Source organism: Chaetodon trifascialis, chromosome 4, assembly GCF_039877785.1.
Source record: "Chaetodon trifascialis isolate fChaTrf1 chromosome 4, fChaTrf1.hap1, whole genome shotgun sequence".
In the NCBI taxonomy this organism is placed as follows: Eukaryota; Metazoa; Chordata; class Actinopteri; order Chaetodontiformes; family Chaetodontidae; genus Chaetodon; species Chaetodon trifascialis.
The window spans coordinates 13,362,843-13,380,280 of NC_092059.1; the positions used below are offsets into that span (position 1 = coordinate 13,362,843).

A 17,438-nucleotide genomic window follows, 5' to 3' on the forward strand; every position below is an offset into this window, starting at 1 on the left:
TTTTGTGACACATAATCAGAAAAGTAGCATTAGCAGTAAAATTTTCCTTGACTTAAAAGTAGATTAACCTCCAAAACGTTTGGGGGTTAAAGTGGAAAACATGTAATAACTAAATTACTCAAATGAGGAACCGGTATCTCACGGCTGTACTGAGTAACAACTCTGAAACAAATGCACAAAGAGACCGCTTACCACCGACTGTTATCACGGCTGCAAGGTGTTTCCATGGGCTGCATTCTGTGATACAGACAGCAGGTGGCGGAAACGTCCCGCAAGCACCGGAAATGAATCAGCAGAAGAAGAAATACTGGCTGAATGACGCAGAATATCTGCGTCGGGAGAACCACACGTGTTGTTTTCATGGACGTAGAAGTGCATTTAGTTCCGAAAGAGTGTGACATTTCTGTGCTCGAGTAAAGTGTAAAAGCGCTGCGACAAATATGGGGAAGAAACTCAAAGTCGGAAAGACCAGAAAAGATAAATTCTACCACCTGGCCAAAGAAACAGGTAGCGTACCACTCCTGGAAAACATACGTTTGAGGCAGTATGAATTGAGGTAGAGGTTAGCATTAGCAGAATTGTTAGCTAACTCGCTAACACCAAAAAACGCGTGCAGGGTCCGGATTTTAGAGTGTCAACTGACTCGTATCATCTTGTCTTTTTCAGGTTATCGATCTCGTTCCTCCTTCAAACTCATCCAGCTCAACCGTAAATTTCAGTTTCTACAGAAAGCCAGAGCGCTGATCGACCTGTGTGCTGCTCCTGGTGGATGGTGAGCTGCCTGTCATTCACCCATCAAATGCTAATTATTATAGAGTATGTCGGAGAGTGAACGCAGGGCTGCCCAAACTGAAATTAATAGACACAAGATCAAATTAATTTGGTCCATGGCATACTTCTGTATTATGTGTTCAGTCGATCCATTCAAACTCTCAAAATCTCCTCGCAGGTTGCAGGTGGCGTCCAAGTTTATGCCCGTTTCGAGTCTCATCATTGGTGAGTGTTATGTCATCTGTATGATTATCTGATCCTAAGTTTTTCTGCCTTTGCTTTGAATTCAGTTGTTTTGATTAGTCTTTTTGGATTGTCTGGAAATGGCTCCTTCTAATTTTAATAAAAAGTGTTTCCTCACATCAGGTGTCGACCTGGTGCCCATCAAGCCCATCCCCAACGTGGTGGCGCTGCAAGAAGACATCACCACAGAGAAATGCAGACAGGTGAGGCAGCAGCTGCTGAGTTCACATCAATGAAGGAAAACAGACTTTGGCGTCCTGACTGCAGTGCTGCATGCACCGATAGACACAGAAGAATCAATTTGTAATTTCTCTAAAGTGACGGCCTATGAGGTAGTTCTCAACATGGTTTTGTTAAGTGAGATACTGTCTGTCCCATGTTCAGGCTTTGCGAAAGGAGCTGCAGACTTGGAAGGTTGATGTTGTTCTAAATGATGGAGCCCCGAATGTGGGAGCCAATTGGCAACATGATGCCTTCTCACAAGGTAAGTGCCACTCAGGCAGGAGTTTCAAGACTTAAGAGTTTTAGACTGTTAAGGTAAATACATACGCTCAGACGGCATGGTACAGTTTCGCTCTTTGGTACAGGAAGTCATGTTTATTAATAGCTTCCACATGTCCATAAATATTAATACATAAAAAACATTGTAGTTAACATGTAGTAAAGAAGGAAAATTAAATGTTATCGTTATTTCGTCTGGTGTGTTTGTGTCCTGTCACATCCCTGTAAGAATATCCCAAAATCTCACTTTGCTCCCTGCTTCACCCGCAGCTCACTTGACCCTCATGGCCCTGAAGTTGGCCTGTGATTTTCTGACCAAAGGTGGCACCTTCGTCACCAAGGTCTTCCGCTCCAAAGACTACCAGCCACTGCTCTGGATCTTCCAGCAGTTCTTCAAGAAGGTGCAGGCCACCAAGCCGCAGGCATCAAGGAACGAGTCCGCCGAGATCTTTGTCATCTGCCAGGGTCAGTGGCAGCTTCAGACTACAGTTGCTTGTGTCTTAGTCACTTCTGCAGATTATGTTTGAACCAAATTGTTTTTTTTCCTCGCCAGGTTTTGTTGCCCCAGATAAAATCGACAGTAAATTCTTTGATCCTAAGTATGCGTTCAAAGAGGTGGAGGTGCAGGCCAAGACTGTGAGGGAGCTGATTCCTGTGAAGAAACCAAAGGCATGTACACTCTGTGATGGAATACTAGATCAGCAGTGTTTAAGAGATCTGTTACAATAAGAACACCAGAGTTGGCTTTCCCTGAATTTCCTGTAGTTCTCTGAGTAGCTGTTCACACATGATTAGTTTATAGATTATTAAAATGGCTGCAAACATCACTGACCGGGCATCTGCTCCTCTGTTCCAGGCGGAGGGATACACAGATGGTGATCTGACACTCTACCACAGCTTCACAGTGACAACCTTTCTGAAAGCTGACAATCCCGTAGACTTCCTGGGCAAAGCCAGTGAGGTGAGATCTCTGGCAAAGACCGATGGATGGCTGGAAGTCTGCACATTTTCTGCCATTTCACAGAAAAGCCTGTTTAAAGTAACTTGCAACTGTGGGAGAAAAATGTTGAGGGAAGTTTAAATAAGATTTTTGGTGGATTATCCTGGACCTCCTGATTATTTGACAGTACAGTCCTCAGTACAACGTACAAATATCAAGCTAAGTAAAACTTTGCCTTATTGCCATTCTCACTCTGTCATTCAGATCACCATCGACGACGAGGAGCTGGAATCTCACCCAGCCACCAGTGCTGAGATAAAGGAGTGCTGTCGCGACATCAAAGTCTTGGGCCGCAAGGAGCTCCGGTAAGTCTTCTTTTTTTCTAGAAATAACAGTAATAATAATAATAATAATGATATACAGTATTAATGACTTAAGCATGCATGTGTGTGTCTTCTTCTTTCCTCCATCCTCACATCTGCAGACTGCTGCTTAGCTGGAGGTCCAAGCTGAGGAGATATAAAGCCAAAAAACTGAGGATGGAGGCCAAACAGCTCGACCAGGAGATCAAGTAAACTCTTTTACAACAAGCCACTTTAATATACTTACGTCTTCACCAGATGGCGGATTAATAAATCCTCTTTGTTTTTAGCTTAAGTTCTGATGAAGAAGACGGTAATTCAGAGGAAGAAGAGGACAAGAAGAAAGAGGGGGAGGACGAAGAGGAGGACGAGGACGAGGAGGATGAGGAGGCGGAAATGGACAAGAAGCTGGCAGAGCTGAAAGCCGAGGAGGTGGCAGAGCTCAAACGGTGCGACACAGGATTACTCTTTTGATAAATATGACCTTTTAACTTGAGTGTACTGAAGAAAACAGAATTTGTGTAACTGTTGTGCTTCATCAGGAAGAAGAGGAAGCTGCTGAAGGAGCGGAGGAAGCAGAGGGAGAGGGTGGAGCTGAAGATGGACTTGCCTGGGGTCTCCATCGCAGATACCAGTGACACGTCCATGTTTTCCCTCAGCACCATTAAAAAACAAAAGGTGACGACCACACATACACGCACGCACGCGCCAACCTCCCACTGGGCTCTGTTTGTGAGCTGCGATCATTTTGCAGTCGTGCTGCAGATCTTGTCAGCAGAACCTTCTATCAACGCTAATTTGATGTCCCTTTTGTGTTCACCTCTCTCCATCAGGCACTGGCTGATATATCCAAGGGGGACATGCAGGAAGCAGAAACCCTGGCCGAAGGAGAGGACGACCTCCACCTCTCTGAGGACGAGGATGACGAGGCGGATAAAATGTCCCTGGCATCTGATTTAGATGACGAGGACATGGAAGAGGTGGAGCAGAGACAGAAAGAGCTGGAGAAGAAAGCACCAAAGAAGTAAGTTGCTGTTCATCCCTGTGTTTAAAGCCAATGCTTTTCAAGCCTGTTGGAAATACTGTCTTATCTGGCTTTTGATTGTTCATGCCTGTCTTTTCCAGAGTAAAGTTCACTGTAGAAGAGGAGGAGGAGGATGAAGGACAGGAAAGTGGCTTGCTGGTGGAACTAGAGGGAAAAGATGAGAAGAAAGAACGAGAGACCGACCTGTGGTTCAGCAAGGTAATGATCGGTCGCCCCTCTTCATTCCCATCATTGCTCATCCTCCCTCATGGCTTACACCTGCAGATGTGTTGATTTCTGTGCGACCTCTGACCTTTGAGCATCCCGTTGCTCTCTAGGGCATCTTCTCTGAGATTGACCTGGAGGGAGACGCAGAGAGCGAGCTCAGACAGACTGAGTGGCTTCAGAACAAACAAACTGGTAACAGCCTCCCGTGTTTTGTTCTCCTTTGTTGATCAAAAATGATAAGATGATTATGAAGCATCACTTTTAAAAGGATGGTAGCTCTCTTAAATATGGGACTGACAAAATGTTGGGTCTTTTACAGAGAAAGGGAAAAAGAGGAAGGCTGAAAAGGAGGAGGAGGAGGAGGAGGAGGAGGAGGAGGAGGAGGAGGAGAAGGAGAAGGAGAAGGAGATGGAGATGGAGATGGCTGCTGCACCAGAGGAAGAAGAGGCGGGACCTTCACAGGAAGCTGCAGATGAGAGTGACAGTGACTCAGATGACAGCAGCGATGATGAGAAGTAAAACCTTGTTTTCTGTGGACGTCTATGCTGTTTGTTTTGTTTTTAAAGTCAAAATACGATACAATGGATCCAATTTCATTCATATTATTAATTAAGCAAATATTCATCAGTATTTTGCTGCTTTTTCCAGGGAGATTACCAGGATGAAGCAGGCCAAGGGGGCTGGTGGGATGTCAGGAGTGGCTGATGACGATGACTTCCAGGTTGTTCCCGTAGAAAGCACCAGTGAGTCTGAGAAACATTTGTATTTCAGCGGGTCATCCTAAACTTTGTAAACTGCTGAACATACAACAAAAGAGAAACCAGGCATATGAAATGCTTTTCTAACAGCTGGAGAATTAAACTTATGTCTGCGAATTTATACCTCAAAACCAAGATGATAATAAACTCCTCCGTGCATGTAAACCAGCCTGTAAAAGTATGTCAGCTTCATGTTTTTTTGTAATTTGCGGATGTTTGTGGGTTCTGTCCTCCTCAGGTAAGAAAGCCAGGATCCTAGATGCAGAAGGCCTCGCCCTCGGCTGTCAGATCGCTATGTCTAAGAAGAGAGCCAGGGACCTGGTGGACAGCTCCTTTCATAGGTGTGTGTGTGTGTGTGTGTGTGTGTGTTTGAGTGTGTGTGTCCACTTTGCAGCTGGTTCAAATCGTCTCTAGTCTTCTAAAATATTTATCACCACATACACAGTGTTGATGTATTACACATCATGTACCTGCACAACAAGCTGATGTTATGCCCCTGCAGGTTTGCTAGCTCCGACGAGCCATGGGAGGTACCGGAGTGGTTCCTGGATGATGAACGGAAACACCGCAAGAAGCCGGTGCCAGTGACCAAGGAGATGGTGGAGGAGTACAATCAAAAGTGGAAGGAGATCAATGCTCGACCCATCAAACGAGTTGCTGAGGCCAAGGCCAGGAAGAAGAGGAGGGTAAGCTCAGGGAAAAGTCAAATGATGCCACTGAAGATGCCAAAAGATGATCAGACCTGAAAGTGGATCATACAGCTGTTTGATCCTATTTTAAGACAATAAACCTGAAAGTCAGGCGACGGTCAAAGCGTTTCTGTAGATCTTACTTTTTGTTCCTCGGTGGCTTTTCTAGATGCTGAAGAAGATGGAGCAGGCCAAGAAGAAAGCAGAGGCAGTTGTCAACACAGTGGACATCTCCGAGAGGGAGAAGATGGCTCAGCTGAAGAGGTATGACGTCACGCCTGTAGCAGTGAACCCACACCTCAAATTATGACTCCCATGAATCTAAATGCAGTACTTCAAACTAGCGAATTTAAGCAATAATATAGTTTCAATCATTTTGACTTGTTTTTTCCCCCTTCTGTCAGTATCTACAAGAAAGCAGGCCTGGGGAAGGAGAAGAGAGAAATAACATACGTTGTGAGCAAAAAGGGGGCTGGCAAGAAGGTGAGGCGGCCCCCTGGCGTCAAGGGAGCTTTCAAAGTGGTGGACAGTCGCATGAAGAAAGACATGCGGGGAATGCAGAGGAAAGAACAACGCACTAAAGGGGGCAAAGGAAAAGGAGGAAAGTCGAGGGCTGGTAAAGGAGGGATGAAGAGTGCTAAGGGGGGAAAAGGAAGATGAATTTGAAGTGGTAGCGCTCTCACAGTCCTGCCTGGATCACTGTCAAACATGGCCTGGTCTCATGTTGCAGGTGAGGATTTATGGAGCTTTATGACCTAAAGCTCTTGCCACACTTTGGGCTCCTGTATCATGTACAGACGCCAAAATGAACTTTCACATCGATGGCCTCTGCTGGGGTTCCTTAAACTCATGGACACTTGAGATACGTGCTGTAGGTTTTTAAAAGCAGGTGTTCTGCGCACATCTTTCTGAAGATGTCGATCATTTGCCTTGAAGCTCTTTGAACGGCGCAGTTTCACCAAACAGCTGAACTGTGAGTCACAGTAAATCAAGTTAAACATAACAATAAATGTGTTCCTCAGAAATGTTGGTATTGATATTGTAAATATATATACATCTTTGCAATAAATGTTTTGTTTAAAGAAGTTGGTGAAGTGTTAATTCAGTTTTTCCTGTGATTTAAAGAAAAGTAGATTTGTTTTTCACAGCCTCAGTTTCCTGACAGAAGATTCTTCATACTTTGTGCTGGTAGTGATTGTCAGTTAAAAGTAAATTCAGGCAAAAAAAAGTCTTATGCACAAATAACACACGTGGTGGCATGTATATTTATTTAATGTATTAGTATATTTAATTAAGTACAATTTTAATCATTTGTTCTTGAGTGTTTCCATTGTCTGCTCTTCGTTACTCTCGTATTTATTTATTTGACAACTCTAGTTAGTAGCTACTTTGCAGATTAAGATTTTACATGCGCAACATAGGATCTTATAAAAAAAATGATGCATTGATCCAACAACCCTTATATAAATACAATTTTAAAATCACACCGAGCTGATACAACATTAAAATGCTGGTTATGCTGCAGTGAATCACCAACAATAAAAAAAAATAAAAAATTTACTGATTAGATTCAACTACTTTGATACTTTTAATTACATTTTATTTAATTTATAATACCGCTTCACTTTTATCACAGTAATATTTTGAATGCAGGACTTTTCTTGTCACTGAGTATTTAACTTTGTGTTCCTTTAATTTTGTAGTCACACTTGTATTCTTCATCATTATGAGGTCGGTTGCAGAGTTGGCTGCTGCTGCTGTGCGACGCTTTCTCTAAAAACTACATTTCCTATGAGCCTTAGCGACGTACGTATGTTACGCAGTTCGAAAGCGGTTGCGTTGTTTGGGGCTGCCCACCTTCAAAGTCCAGACGAGACATTATAGTGGATATTCTGCAGTTGATGCATAGATTGCAATACTCTGGGGTTAATGTCGCCTCTGTGTGGGTGCCAGCTCGTATAGGAGTATCAGGAAATGAACTTGGTTTTAATTAAAAAAAAAAAAAACATGGTAATTGCTACTGTAGTGAGTGTAGACCTCAGACATTAGAGACCATAAAGCATGTGTTAGAGTCATGTATTAAATATAATCAGGCAAGGCAACAATTAAAACAGCAACTTTATGGAGAGGGAGTTCCTTTGAGGACTAGAGACAAACTGCAGAAGACTTCTTGTGAATTATGTTTTAAATTTTTATTTTTATTTTTGGGGAGAACTGGGTTGAGCAAGAGGCTGTGAGGTACGAGTGTCCAGACCCACACTCCATTTCAGAAGGTGGCGGTAATGCACCAAACGTTGTTTTGCCAAATAAATACAAGAAGAGGAAGAAGAAGAAGAAGAAGAAGGAGCTGCCAGACACTTGGCCGCTTGGCGTAATTGTTTGCACAAAGAATGTATTAATCATCCTAAATGAGTCATAGTGCTTTCGTTAGCAGTAGTTCACCGCCGTTTAGTTAACGTTGTTTACTCACTTCAGCTTAACTCACAGTTAGCCACCTGTGCTCGCGTTCACTTTTCGAGGACTTGCTTGGATTTGTCCCCTTAAGGTAACTAACGTTAGTTTAGCCCTGGACGGGCGTTCGTGGGGAAAAGTATCCTCATCTCTCCGCAAGGATGCTCCTCATCGTCATGGTGTGGTGCCTGTCACTGGCTGCCACTGCCCAGCATGCAGAGGACGACTGGATTGACCCTTACGATATGCTCAACTACGATGCGAGCACGAAAACAATGAGGAAGCCCGCGGAGGTTGGCTGATGTTAATGTCGAATTGCGCTTGCTAATATAGCAATTTCTGCCCTTAAGGTTTCTATTTCTCCTGTGGCACTGAACTTCAGTATGTATGTGTGGTTGTACCCTGCAGCCAGTGGAATACCACAATGTGCCAACCAAAAGAAGAGGGTACATCCGGGACTCCAGCCAACCCGAGCAGACTCCGTGTGACAGACAAGTGGTGGATCTCCAGAAACAGGTCGGTGGTTATGGGGAATATAAAGCATCTGTTAGGAGTTTCTCTGAGGAAAAGGAATCTCATGAATGCAGTGTATGTATAGCTATAGCACACAGTGTTCACAGCAGAAAATGGCAATCCATTTAATTACTGCCAGAGCCAAACAGGAGTCAGTGTACAAGTGGTTGTGCAAAAACACAAGATAAAACAGTTTAAATGTACGTTACAGTTTGCATTTTTCTAAGCATTTGAGAAGTATCGCACCAAACAAAAAACTTGTGTTGCCACCAGCACATGATTACTGGAGACACCTTTTCAGCCTCCAGCCAGAAAGTTTGCAGGAATCTCTGTCAGGCAGAGGAGACAACATGCCTTCATGCATGCATCACAGATATTATGCTCTGCTTTGCTTCAGATTGAAGAACAAAAGAAGAGAATCGTGCTCCTCTCACAGCAGCCGACATGTAATCCAGTGTTCAAGCGTTTCCTCAGCAGACTGCTGAAGGAAATACAAAGAGTTGGTTTGGTACGTGCTCATTTCACGTGTTGTACTGTGTTATGTGGCTTTGAACATGCTGAGCTTAAATGCATTTTTCCAAACGTTTCTTGCAATCAGTCTTTAACAAAGGTATATTATCTGCTTTATATGTGGTTTCATGTCTCTTAAGACATGACCCAGGTGCACTTCACACAATACAGTACAAAATGGGGCCCTGCCATTGTAACACACCTCTCCCCTTTTTCTCCCCAGTACGGTGACTCCACGGACATCCTGTATGATGCCAAAGTCAAGCTGTCCAGACAGGCCATCACAGAAATTCAGACACTTCTGGATGGTGAAGACAGCTGGAGAACGGGGGCTCTGGACAATGCCATCAGTCAGATACTGGTGGATCTCAGACCACATAACTATGAGGCCTGGAAGTGGCGTTTTGAAGACACCTTTGGCGTGGAGCTTGAGACAGTATTAAAAGTAAGCTCATTCATTTATCTGCTACATATTTTTTAAACAAGTCTTAAAAACATTTCAGTCATGTGTTCAGTCTCAGCGTGTGTATGTATATGCACTTAAATAACAGGTTTACACTGAGTTTCTTAAATAAAATGTAAAAGAGAGACCTGGGTTCCATAATCAGGATTGAGATTGAAGAAACGTGAGCTAGATTTCTCCTCGAGAAAGACGATTTCTTGGCCGTGTGTGCACTTAAATGGGTTTCTAACCTGCTTCCCACATGTTTGCGTGTGAATGACAAGAACTGACAACAGGTGAGAGTAAGAGGAGGAAGATGAGTGATCTGCTGCATGTAAACAGGGAAATTATACTAAACGGGTTACTGCAGTGCATGCAGATGTATTGTTGGATTACTTGTGTGGCCTGATTTCTTGATTAACCTCTAAACATGATGAACATCAGGCAGCCACTTCTTTAATTCTCACTTACCGTATTTTCCGGACTATAAATTGCATCAGTCGAAAAACGCGTCATGAAGAGGAAAGCCCGGGGCTCTCAAGTCTCACGCATTGGGCATGAGACACACACATTTCAACCCGTTACCATGCTCACATGCCACACCTTGTATTTGTAAGTACTAATAATAAAAATTATAAATAAATTATAAATTTAATTAATAATAAATTACCTGGATAAGGCCCACCAAGTTTTTATAACAGTGGAACAGGTAGAGGAATTAGTGATGTGTGAATTTATGTGTCATTTATTAGATCAGAGCCCCCCCCCCTTGAGAAAACTTGAGAGCCCTGGGAAAGCACTGGACTATAAATCGTATTTAATTAAAATCTTATTTCACAAAAAAACAAGAACAGACATTCAGCAGACACATCTGGCTGAATAGGCGTCTGGTTTGTTAACGTAAAACATTAACAGATAATTAGCTACACAGTAGCATAAACATAACATACCTGGGAAGCTGAATATGCTAAATTAACATAACAAGCCAGCAAGTCCAACAAGGAAGTTCACCAAGCTCCCAATCTCATTCCACATCACTGAATCCATTGAAATCTTCATCCTCGGTGTCGCTCCTGAACAACTCCGCCAACTCCGGAGGAAGATGAAGCGCCATCTCCTCTTCTGCGAGGATGTCGTCAGACTCCGCATCAGTGCCAGTTATTCCGGCCTTTCTGAATCCCGACAGGATGGTTTCGGTTGTCACTGAAGTCCATGCTTTGTCGATCCATGGCGCATCCTCCCCGTTGCTGTGAAGCTGTGCTCTCCATCCACCATCCACTCCTCCCACAGGCGACGCAAGGCTGCCTTAAAGCTCCGGTTCACAGAGATGTCGAGTGGCTGGAGGACTTTGGTTAAGCCTCCAGGGATAATGGCAGGTATGGAGTTGCAAGCTTTTATTTTATTTTTGAATTGTGGCGTTACGTGCGCTCGCATACTGTCCATCACAAGTGTGTTTGAAAGAAGCCATCAGGACACTTAGTGTAGCTTTGGAGGGGAGGGATTCGTGTTTTGGCATGGTTTTCCATTTGAAAATGACCATCGGTGGCAGTTTCGATCCATCTCCACAACATGCCAGCACCACTGTGAAGTGTGATTTCTCATGCCCAGTTGTCACTATATTCACACTTTCTCTGCGACACTTCGGCCCATGGGGGTGTCAAACGTGAGGGGGACCTCGTCCACGTTGATAAGATAATCGGGTGACACGTTGTGTTCAGTTACCTGCTTTTCAACAAACTCACAGAAACTGTCGACCTTAGACTGGAAGTCTGCTGGCAGTTTCTGACACACCGATGTCCGTGCTCTGATGGAGAGGCAGTTGCGTTGCATGAAGCGGTAACACCAAGAAGGCCCACCTGCAAAGTCATTTAAATTCATCTCCTTGGCAACTGCCTGGGCGTGGAGACGTAACTGCACCGTTGACAAGCCTCTCCCGGCAGCACGCTGTTCAAGCACCCATCTGTGGACTCGTTTCTCCAGCTCTGGCCATCATGCTTTAAGCCCGCGATTTGCTCTCTTTTTCTCTCGTTTTTTTCATTGCAGTAAGAGAAACCTCTGCTTTTCGCCAGTCCCTCACAAGTTTCTCACTCACTCCAAACTTTACTTCTGCTGCATGATTACTGTCTTCGGCTGCATATTTTACTACCTGCAGTTTGTAACTTGCAGTATGGGATTTTCTTTTTGGGGGCATTTTGTTTGTGTTCAGTCTTTCTCAGTTGTCTTTTTTTCAGGTAATTTGTGCAGGAGTGGTACAGGTGCTGCATATAGTAGTCACAAGCCTAGAGCGGTGACCTCACCTGACTATAAGTCGCAGGACCAGCCAAACTATGAAAAAAAAGTGACTTATAGTCCGGAAAATACAGTAAATTTGTAGGGCCAAAAACTCTGCACTCTTGTCCTCTAATGTCTGGCATGCAGAACATGTCAGTCAAGAGTAAAATATAGCAAGTTGTCAGAGCAGCAGCAACAAATATCTGCAATAAGAAGTTGTTTTCTATGTGAATGTTGAGCTTTTAACTTGAGGTGAAATGCAGCTTTTAAACCACTTCAACACTTATAATCTGACAGGCTATAGTGGCCAAATTCTGTATGAGTTTAAAATGCTTCTGGTGTATATTTTGTGCTGGAAGTGGTTTTCCATCTCGTGCAGCCGCTCAAGTTGTGCTCTGTTCTCTCGGTTTGTGTTCCAGATGGGCCTGTGTGTTCTGGTTATGGTGGCCATCATATGCACTCAGCTGTGGTCGACAGTGTCCTGGTTCATGCAGTTCAGTCGATTGTTTGCTGTGTGCTTCTTCGTCAGTATTATCTGGAACTGGTTCTATCTGTACAAGGTAAAGAAGAATGCTTTGCTTCCCCTGCTCTTGTTTTGATGCTATTCAGTGCTTTTTTTTAATTTTAGACAGATAAGTACGTAATATTGCTTTTTATCCAGATTGCCTTTGCTGAGCACCAAAACAACATGGCGAAGTTGTACGGTGCTGATGAAAAATGCAGTGGAATGAAGAGAATTGACTGGAGTGATAGCCTCAGAGGTGAGCCAGTTACAGATCTGACTGCACACATCCTGTCGCCCCTCCTGATATAACCCATGTACCTGCACAGAATGTCAGCTCTGAAAACAGAAACCTCTCTCCAGCTTTGTGTCAATTCCTTTTTGACTTATTTAGCTGAAGAAGCTGAAAAATAATCTCAACCCCCAAAAGAACACTTAAAGTTGCAATAACCGACTCTTTTGGCCACTCGGGGTCAGCAGAAACAAGTTGTGAACAAAACACTGACACATCCGTCACCTTTTAAGCTGATATGGCAAAGTCGTTGCACAGTTGCTTATTTAAACATCCAACAGTTGTTGAGCAACATTATCTTTTATTTGCTGTGTGGAAGTCCAGTGTTTACTCTGTTCGCTCTCTTTGGTTCTTACTGACTCCTGAGGGAAATATCTGGCTCATTAGCAGCTAAATGCTCCACCAGCTAGTTGCTAACTGTGTCTGTCTGCCATTGGGTGATGAGCAGGTTGTGTGTAGTTGGTGTACAGTTAAACTGAACTAGCTCTTTTTAGTTGCTTTCTGAGCTACCTCTACTGTCTTTGGTTATATTCTTGCAGAGTGGTTCAGGAGCACCTGGACTCTTCAAGATGATCCTTGTAAGAAATACTATGAAGTCGTCTTAGTCAACCCCATTCTGCTGGTACCTCCTACCAAGGTAGATCACTATGATGGCATGTAGCATGTGTTTTAAATGCATGTACAGGCTATAGTATGCTGCGTATCAGAAACTCTACAGAGTAATAACTGTTCCTATTAACTTTTGTTTTAAGAATTGCTGTTTTGGGGCTTTTATTGAGGAAATAGCATGAAGCATTTCACCCTATTGTATGAATTTGCAGTATACTGCTTCAAAATGACTGTCTAACTGGCACATACAACGACATCCCTCTCTGCTCAGGCCATCTCGGTTACCATCACGACCTTCATCACAGAGCCTCTGAAGCACTTCGGTCAGGGGATCAGTGAGTTTCTTCGAGCCCTCCTCAAAGATCTACCAATTACCCTTCAGATCCCAGTTCTCATCACTATCGTGCTCGCCATTGTGGTAAGTGTCCTCTGTATTTTTAGTAACCACCGACCTGCCGAGTAGTGGATGACCCGCTCTACCTCTTGAGCCACACAGGACTGTTATTTGCTCTGACATTCATGCAAATAAGTGAAATCAGACAATGTTTCCCCTCCACTGGTATATTGATTTGACTCTACTACAGGTATTCATGTATGGAGGTGTGCAGGCAGCCTTCCAGTATGGCGTCACTGCACCTTTCCGCCGTCCTCGAGGGGATCCTGCTCCTCCACGGTTGGACCCACCGCAGCGTCACATCCAGGAGATCGAGGACCGTGACCACTTAGCAGGAGGGGATGCACCGCAGCAGGCCCCGAGGTACCGAGCCAACGATGGCAGGTTACACAGGAACCAGGTTCGTCAGAGGCAGGCCCGCAGACCCAGGGAAGAGCAAGTCAAGGTGGAGACGCTGCACACCGCTGAGTCCCTCTACAGTGAGGATGAGACAGACGCTCAGCTGCGTGAGGCAGAGCAGAATCACTCACCTGCGTCAGATTCAGAAAACCAGCAGGAGGCACAGGAAGAGCCACGAGGAGCGAGTGTGAACAGTGTTGCTACTGATACAACCCAGTCAGAAAGTAAACCTGCTGAGTCAGATTCGTCTCAATCAGACGGTAAAGCTCTGAAAGAGAAAGAAAACCTTCCTAAAGATGAACTCAGCAAAGACAGGGGTGAATCGAAATCTCAGCCAGCGGAAAGGTGGCCTTCACAAACAGACCTCAAGGTGAGTTCTTTTTAAAATACATGAAATCAGATTCATCCTACGACTACATGACTTAAAACACAATTTCACCTCAGTTTCAACTGTATATGTCCTTAAAGAGCTGTTGGTTTTACAGCAAGACATAAATACAAGATGAGAAAATACAAAAAGCAGAGTCAGTGCTGTAAATAAATCACTGATATAAATACTACATGGATATATAAGTTCTAGCCGATGGTGTCAGCATGAACAAGCACAATCGACAGAAACATCATGAAACAGTATCACAGCCATCATCATCATCATCGTCAGCAATGTCATCACCAAGGAAGAACACCATCAGTACCATCTACCCCCCCGGCCTGAGGTCAGGCAGGAAATGGCATACAAGGCTGAAAACGGTGCTTCTTAACTGTGATCACACCTTTAAAGCGCCCTGTTTTGTGATGCTTTAATGCTTCAGCGTGGTACGGGCACCAATGGGATGACGAATATTAAAGTGCAGCATAAACTGGTAAATAAGTCTTCAATAACTAGTTTGATTTGTCCTGTGTTTTTACTTTCGTCTTTCGATGATGGCTGTTGAGCTTGAATTGTGCGTGAGTAGATTGTAGATTGTATAGCTTTATATGCATGTCATGTTTACATATTACATATATATTAATAACACAGATTACAAGCGCAGTGGATTTCAGCTGGAGAGCCATCAAGATGTTGACAATGTCCAAAATCTCATGAAAGCAATCATTGATTAAAATAAGATTTAGCTACCGTAATTGTTCTTCATAATACAAATATTGGTTTTTTTTCTTCTTCCTCTCATACGTATAGTTGCAGTTATTATTGTGACATTTGTGAACTACTCATACTTAGATCTGTCTTATAATTTTTGCTGTGCCGCAGCAATAAAGAGGTTGAGTTCCACTGCGTATTAGCACAGTTAGTTCATGAGGTCTTGTTTCAATGTGAAGGCTTGTAGCAGCAAATAACCCTCTCTCTCTCCCTCTTTCTTTTATGTTACACAGCTTAATGTCAGTTCACACATTTTAGGGATTCAAGCCAGTAACATGCATGTATTTATTGATTGGTTGAAATATCTATAAATCTAAATATCTTCTACTTTGGTTCATGAATGTATCATTTGATGCTACAAGACGTTTTTATTTGAACGTGTAAGCGATTTTGTGTAAGATATTTCTGGTGTAAACCCCCTCACTGCAGGACCAGCAAGCCTCAGCAGAAGACCAGACCTCCTCTGCCACACTGACACAAGATGAAACTGCCAGAATTCCTGTTCAGGAGTCATCTCCAGTGCTAGTGGAGTAGTCTGTCTCTGCGCTGCTCGAAGCAGCGGGACCACCCATGCTTGATGCTTGACCAATGGAGGTGATGTGCCGAGAGGAGTTAATGTCCCTGACTGTTTGACTGGCAGGCATTGTTTCAATGTGCATGTGCAACCTTTATCTTGTTGCTGTGCGGCCCTCACTTAGAAAGAGCGAAATGTTCAATCAGCTGCACATCAGCACTTAAACAGGTGTCAGGGAAACTGGAAAATGACACATTAATAACAGTATCGTACACCTGATCGAGTGTTTCAGTGTGTTTTACCCTTCAGTAAGCATCATGGGCTCACAAAGGAGTTATGCTGCTTTGACTGTAATGATAATGAAAGACTGTTTAACTATTACAATGAGCACACAGTACGATGTTTCAGTATTGAAGTTGAAATATTAATGTGGATTTTGTAATTTAAAAAGGGGAAATCTATTTCTGCAAGCAGCTGTTTTTGTCCGGTTTGTATGTTTGAGGCCTTGAAATAATCAGTTTGTCTGAGCAGCAGTGCTGCTTTCTTTCGTTTTCTATTGGAAGGGGCAAACTTTCATGGGGCATGGTTGGGAGCAGTGGAAAAAGCTGTGATCAGTTAATTTCATATATTTTTAAATGAATCTACATTACAAAATCATTGATTTTTAAAGTCTAAATTTAAAAAAAATAATGGTCAGGTACGAATATTCTTTCACAAAAGTGCAAACACAGGTGCAGTTAGCAACTAGCTGATGAAACCAGTGGAGCATTTAGCAGTTAAAACAAACAGATAATTGTTTGAGAGTAAATAATGGACTTCATCGGGTGGCCAGAAACAAGACTGCAGATGAATAAACATTTCTTCATGCCTGCTGGATGTATGAATGAGCAACATTTTGCTAAAATGTTCCCCACAGCAGTGCAGCTTATTTGCTTATTTTCACTGCCTCCCAGTTGGCAAATACATATTTAACACTGTTTTGTGACTCAATTGCAAAAGAGTTTGAATGTTAATACAGGTGCTGCGAAAAATCCACAAAACTACAAACTGTGACCTTTGGATGCAGATTGTGTTTTGTCACCTTAATGGGTATATAGTGGGAAATAAAATTTTGTTATAATGAACTTGTTGTCTGTGTGGTGTGAAGTTACTCAGCTAAAGTCAAAACATCATTGGCATTGTTATCTTGGATCTTGAAGACCTTGTTTCCTGTGTCATCGTGTCTAATAATGCTGCATCTTTGACAGCAACAACCAAAAGAATATCCAGCAAAACTGTCAGCAGCAACTTTCACTGTTTATTTGGCACTAAATTTCACAGCCATGTGTGTGCACACAAAGACAGCTTATTTACACAACCAGCAGAGTGTGCATGGAGTGTTGTCTGTGGCCGACATGGAAACTGTGAGGAAAGGGTGATAAGGAGATGTGTTGTTATTGAGGGAATTAACCAGTTTGAAGGTTTAACATTAAACTATAGATTGATAATGTAATTTATTCTTGTTCTTTGATGCTTGTGCCTCTTTCAGTGCCCTGTTTAATGTTTGCTAAGCTTGACAAGTTGACCCATTAAATGTCTTTGGATTGTGCTTCATTAAGTGCTCCATGCACTCTGTTATGGCAGCTGAATGCCAACTTTTGTCAGGTCACAGGCCGTGTTTTCACTGAACATTTTGATTTTAAGATCTCAGCCAAAAAACAGATGTTCATCAAAACCCTGTCTGAGGAGGGTCCCTGTGTGTAAAATGTGGGAATGGATTATATAAGCGGTGTTACAAACAAACGGCCGTTGAAGACACTGAGGTCATTTCCTCGGTATTCCTCTGTGTGTGTTAGCTACCATTTACATTCCACAATTAAAAGCAAACACTTGGTGGATATATCC

The 17,438-nt window shown here is 43.2% G+C and overlaps 2 protein-coding genes across 3 annotated transcripts; both read left to right on the top strand.

The window, feature by feature from the left end:
* Window positions 1-323: 323 nt before the first annotated feature.
* ftsj3 (FtsJ RNA 2'-O-methyltransferase 3) lies at window positions 324-6,595 on the top strand. The gene is made up of 21 exons (XM_070960745.1): window positions 324-507; window positions 667-772; window positions 950-996; window positions 1,138-1,217; window positions 1,399-1,498; window positions 1,786-1,980; window positions 2,069-2,184; window positions 2,372-2,476; window positions 2,720-2,820; window positions 2,940-3,026; window positions 3,108-3,266; window positions 3,360-3,495; window positions 3,651-3,841; window positions 3,943-4,060; window positions 4,180-4,261; window positions 4,389-4,584; window positions 4,718-4,812; window positions 5,066-5,168; window positions 5,330-5,513; window positions 5,686-5,780; window positions 5,921-6,595. Exons 1-21 carry the CDS (start codon window positions 441-443, stop codon window positions 6,174-6,176), a joined length of 2,619 nt encoding a protein of 872 aa, XP_070816846.1. The 5' UTR covers window positions 324-440; the 3' UTR covers window positions 6,177-6,595.
* Window positions 6,596-7,824: 1,229 nt separating this feature from the next.
* Window positions 7,825-16,676, top strand: clcc1 (chloride channel CLIC-like 1). 2 transcript variants are annotated; one of them, XM_070961832.1, is made up of 11 exons: window positions 7,825-8,260; window positions 8,376-8,483; window positions 8,878-8,988; window positions 9,214-9,435; window positions 12,123-12,263; window positions 12,365-12,464; window positions 13,037-13,134; window positions 13,378-13,524; window positions 13,691-14,269; window positions 14,712-14,762; window positions 15,470-16,676. In XM_070961832.1, exons 1-11 carry the CDS (start codon window positions 8,129-8,131, stop codon window positions 15,572-15,574), a joined length of 1,794 nt encoding a protein of 597 aa, XP_070817933.1. In that variant the 5' UTR covers window positions 7,825-8,128; the 3' UTR covers window positions 15,575-16,676. The 2 variants fall into 2 exon arrangements, with proteins under 2 accessions (XP_070817933.1, XP_070817934.1); XM_070961833.1 differs by lacking the exon at window positions 14,712-14,762.
* The last annotated feature ends 762 nt before the right edge of the window (window positions 16,677-17,438 follow it).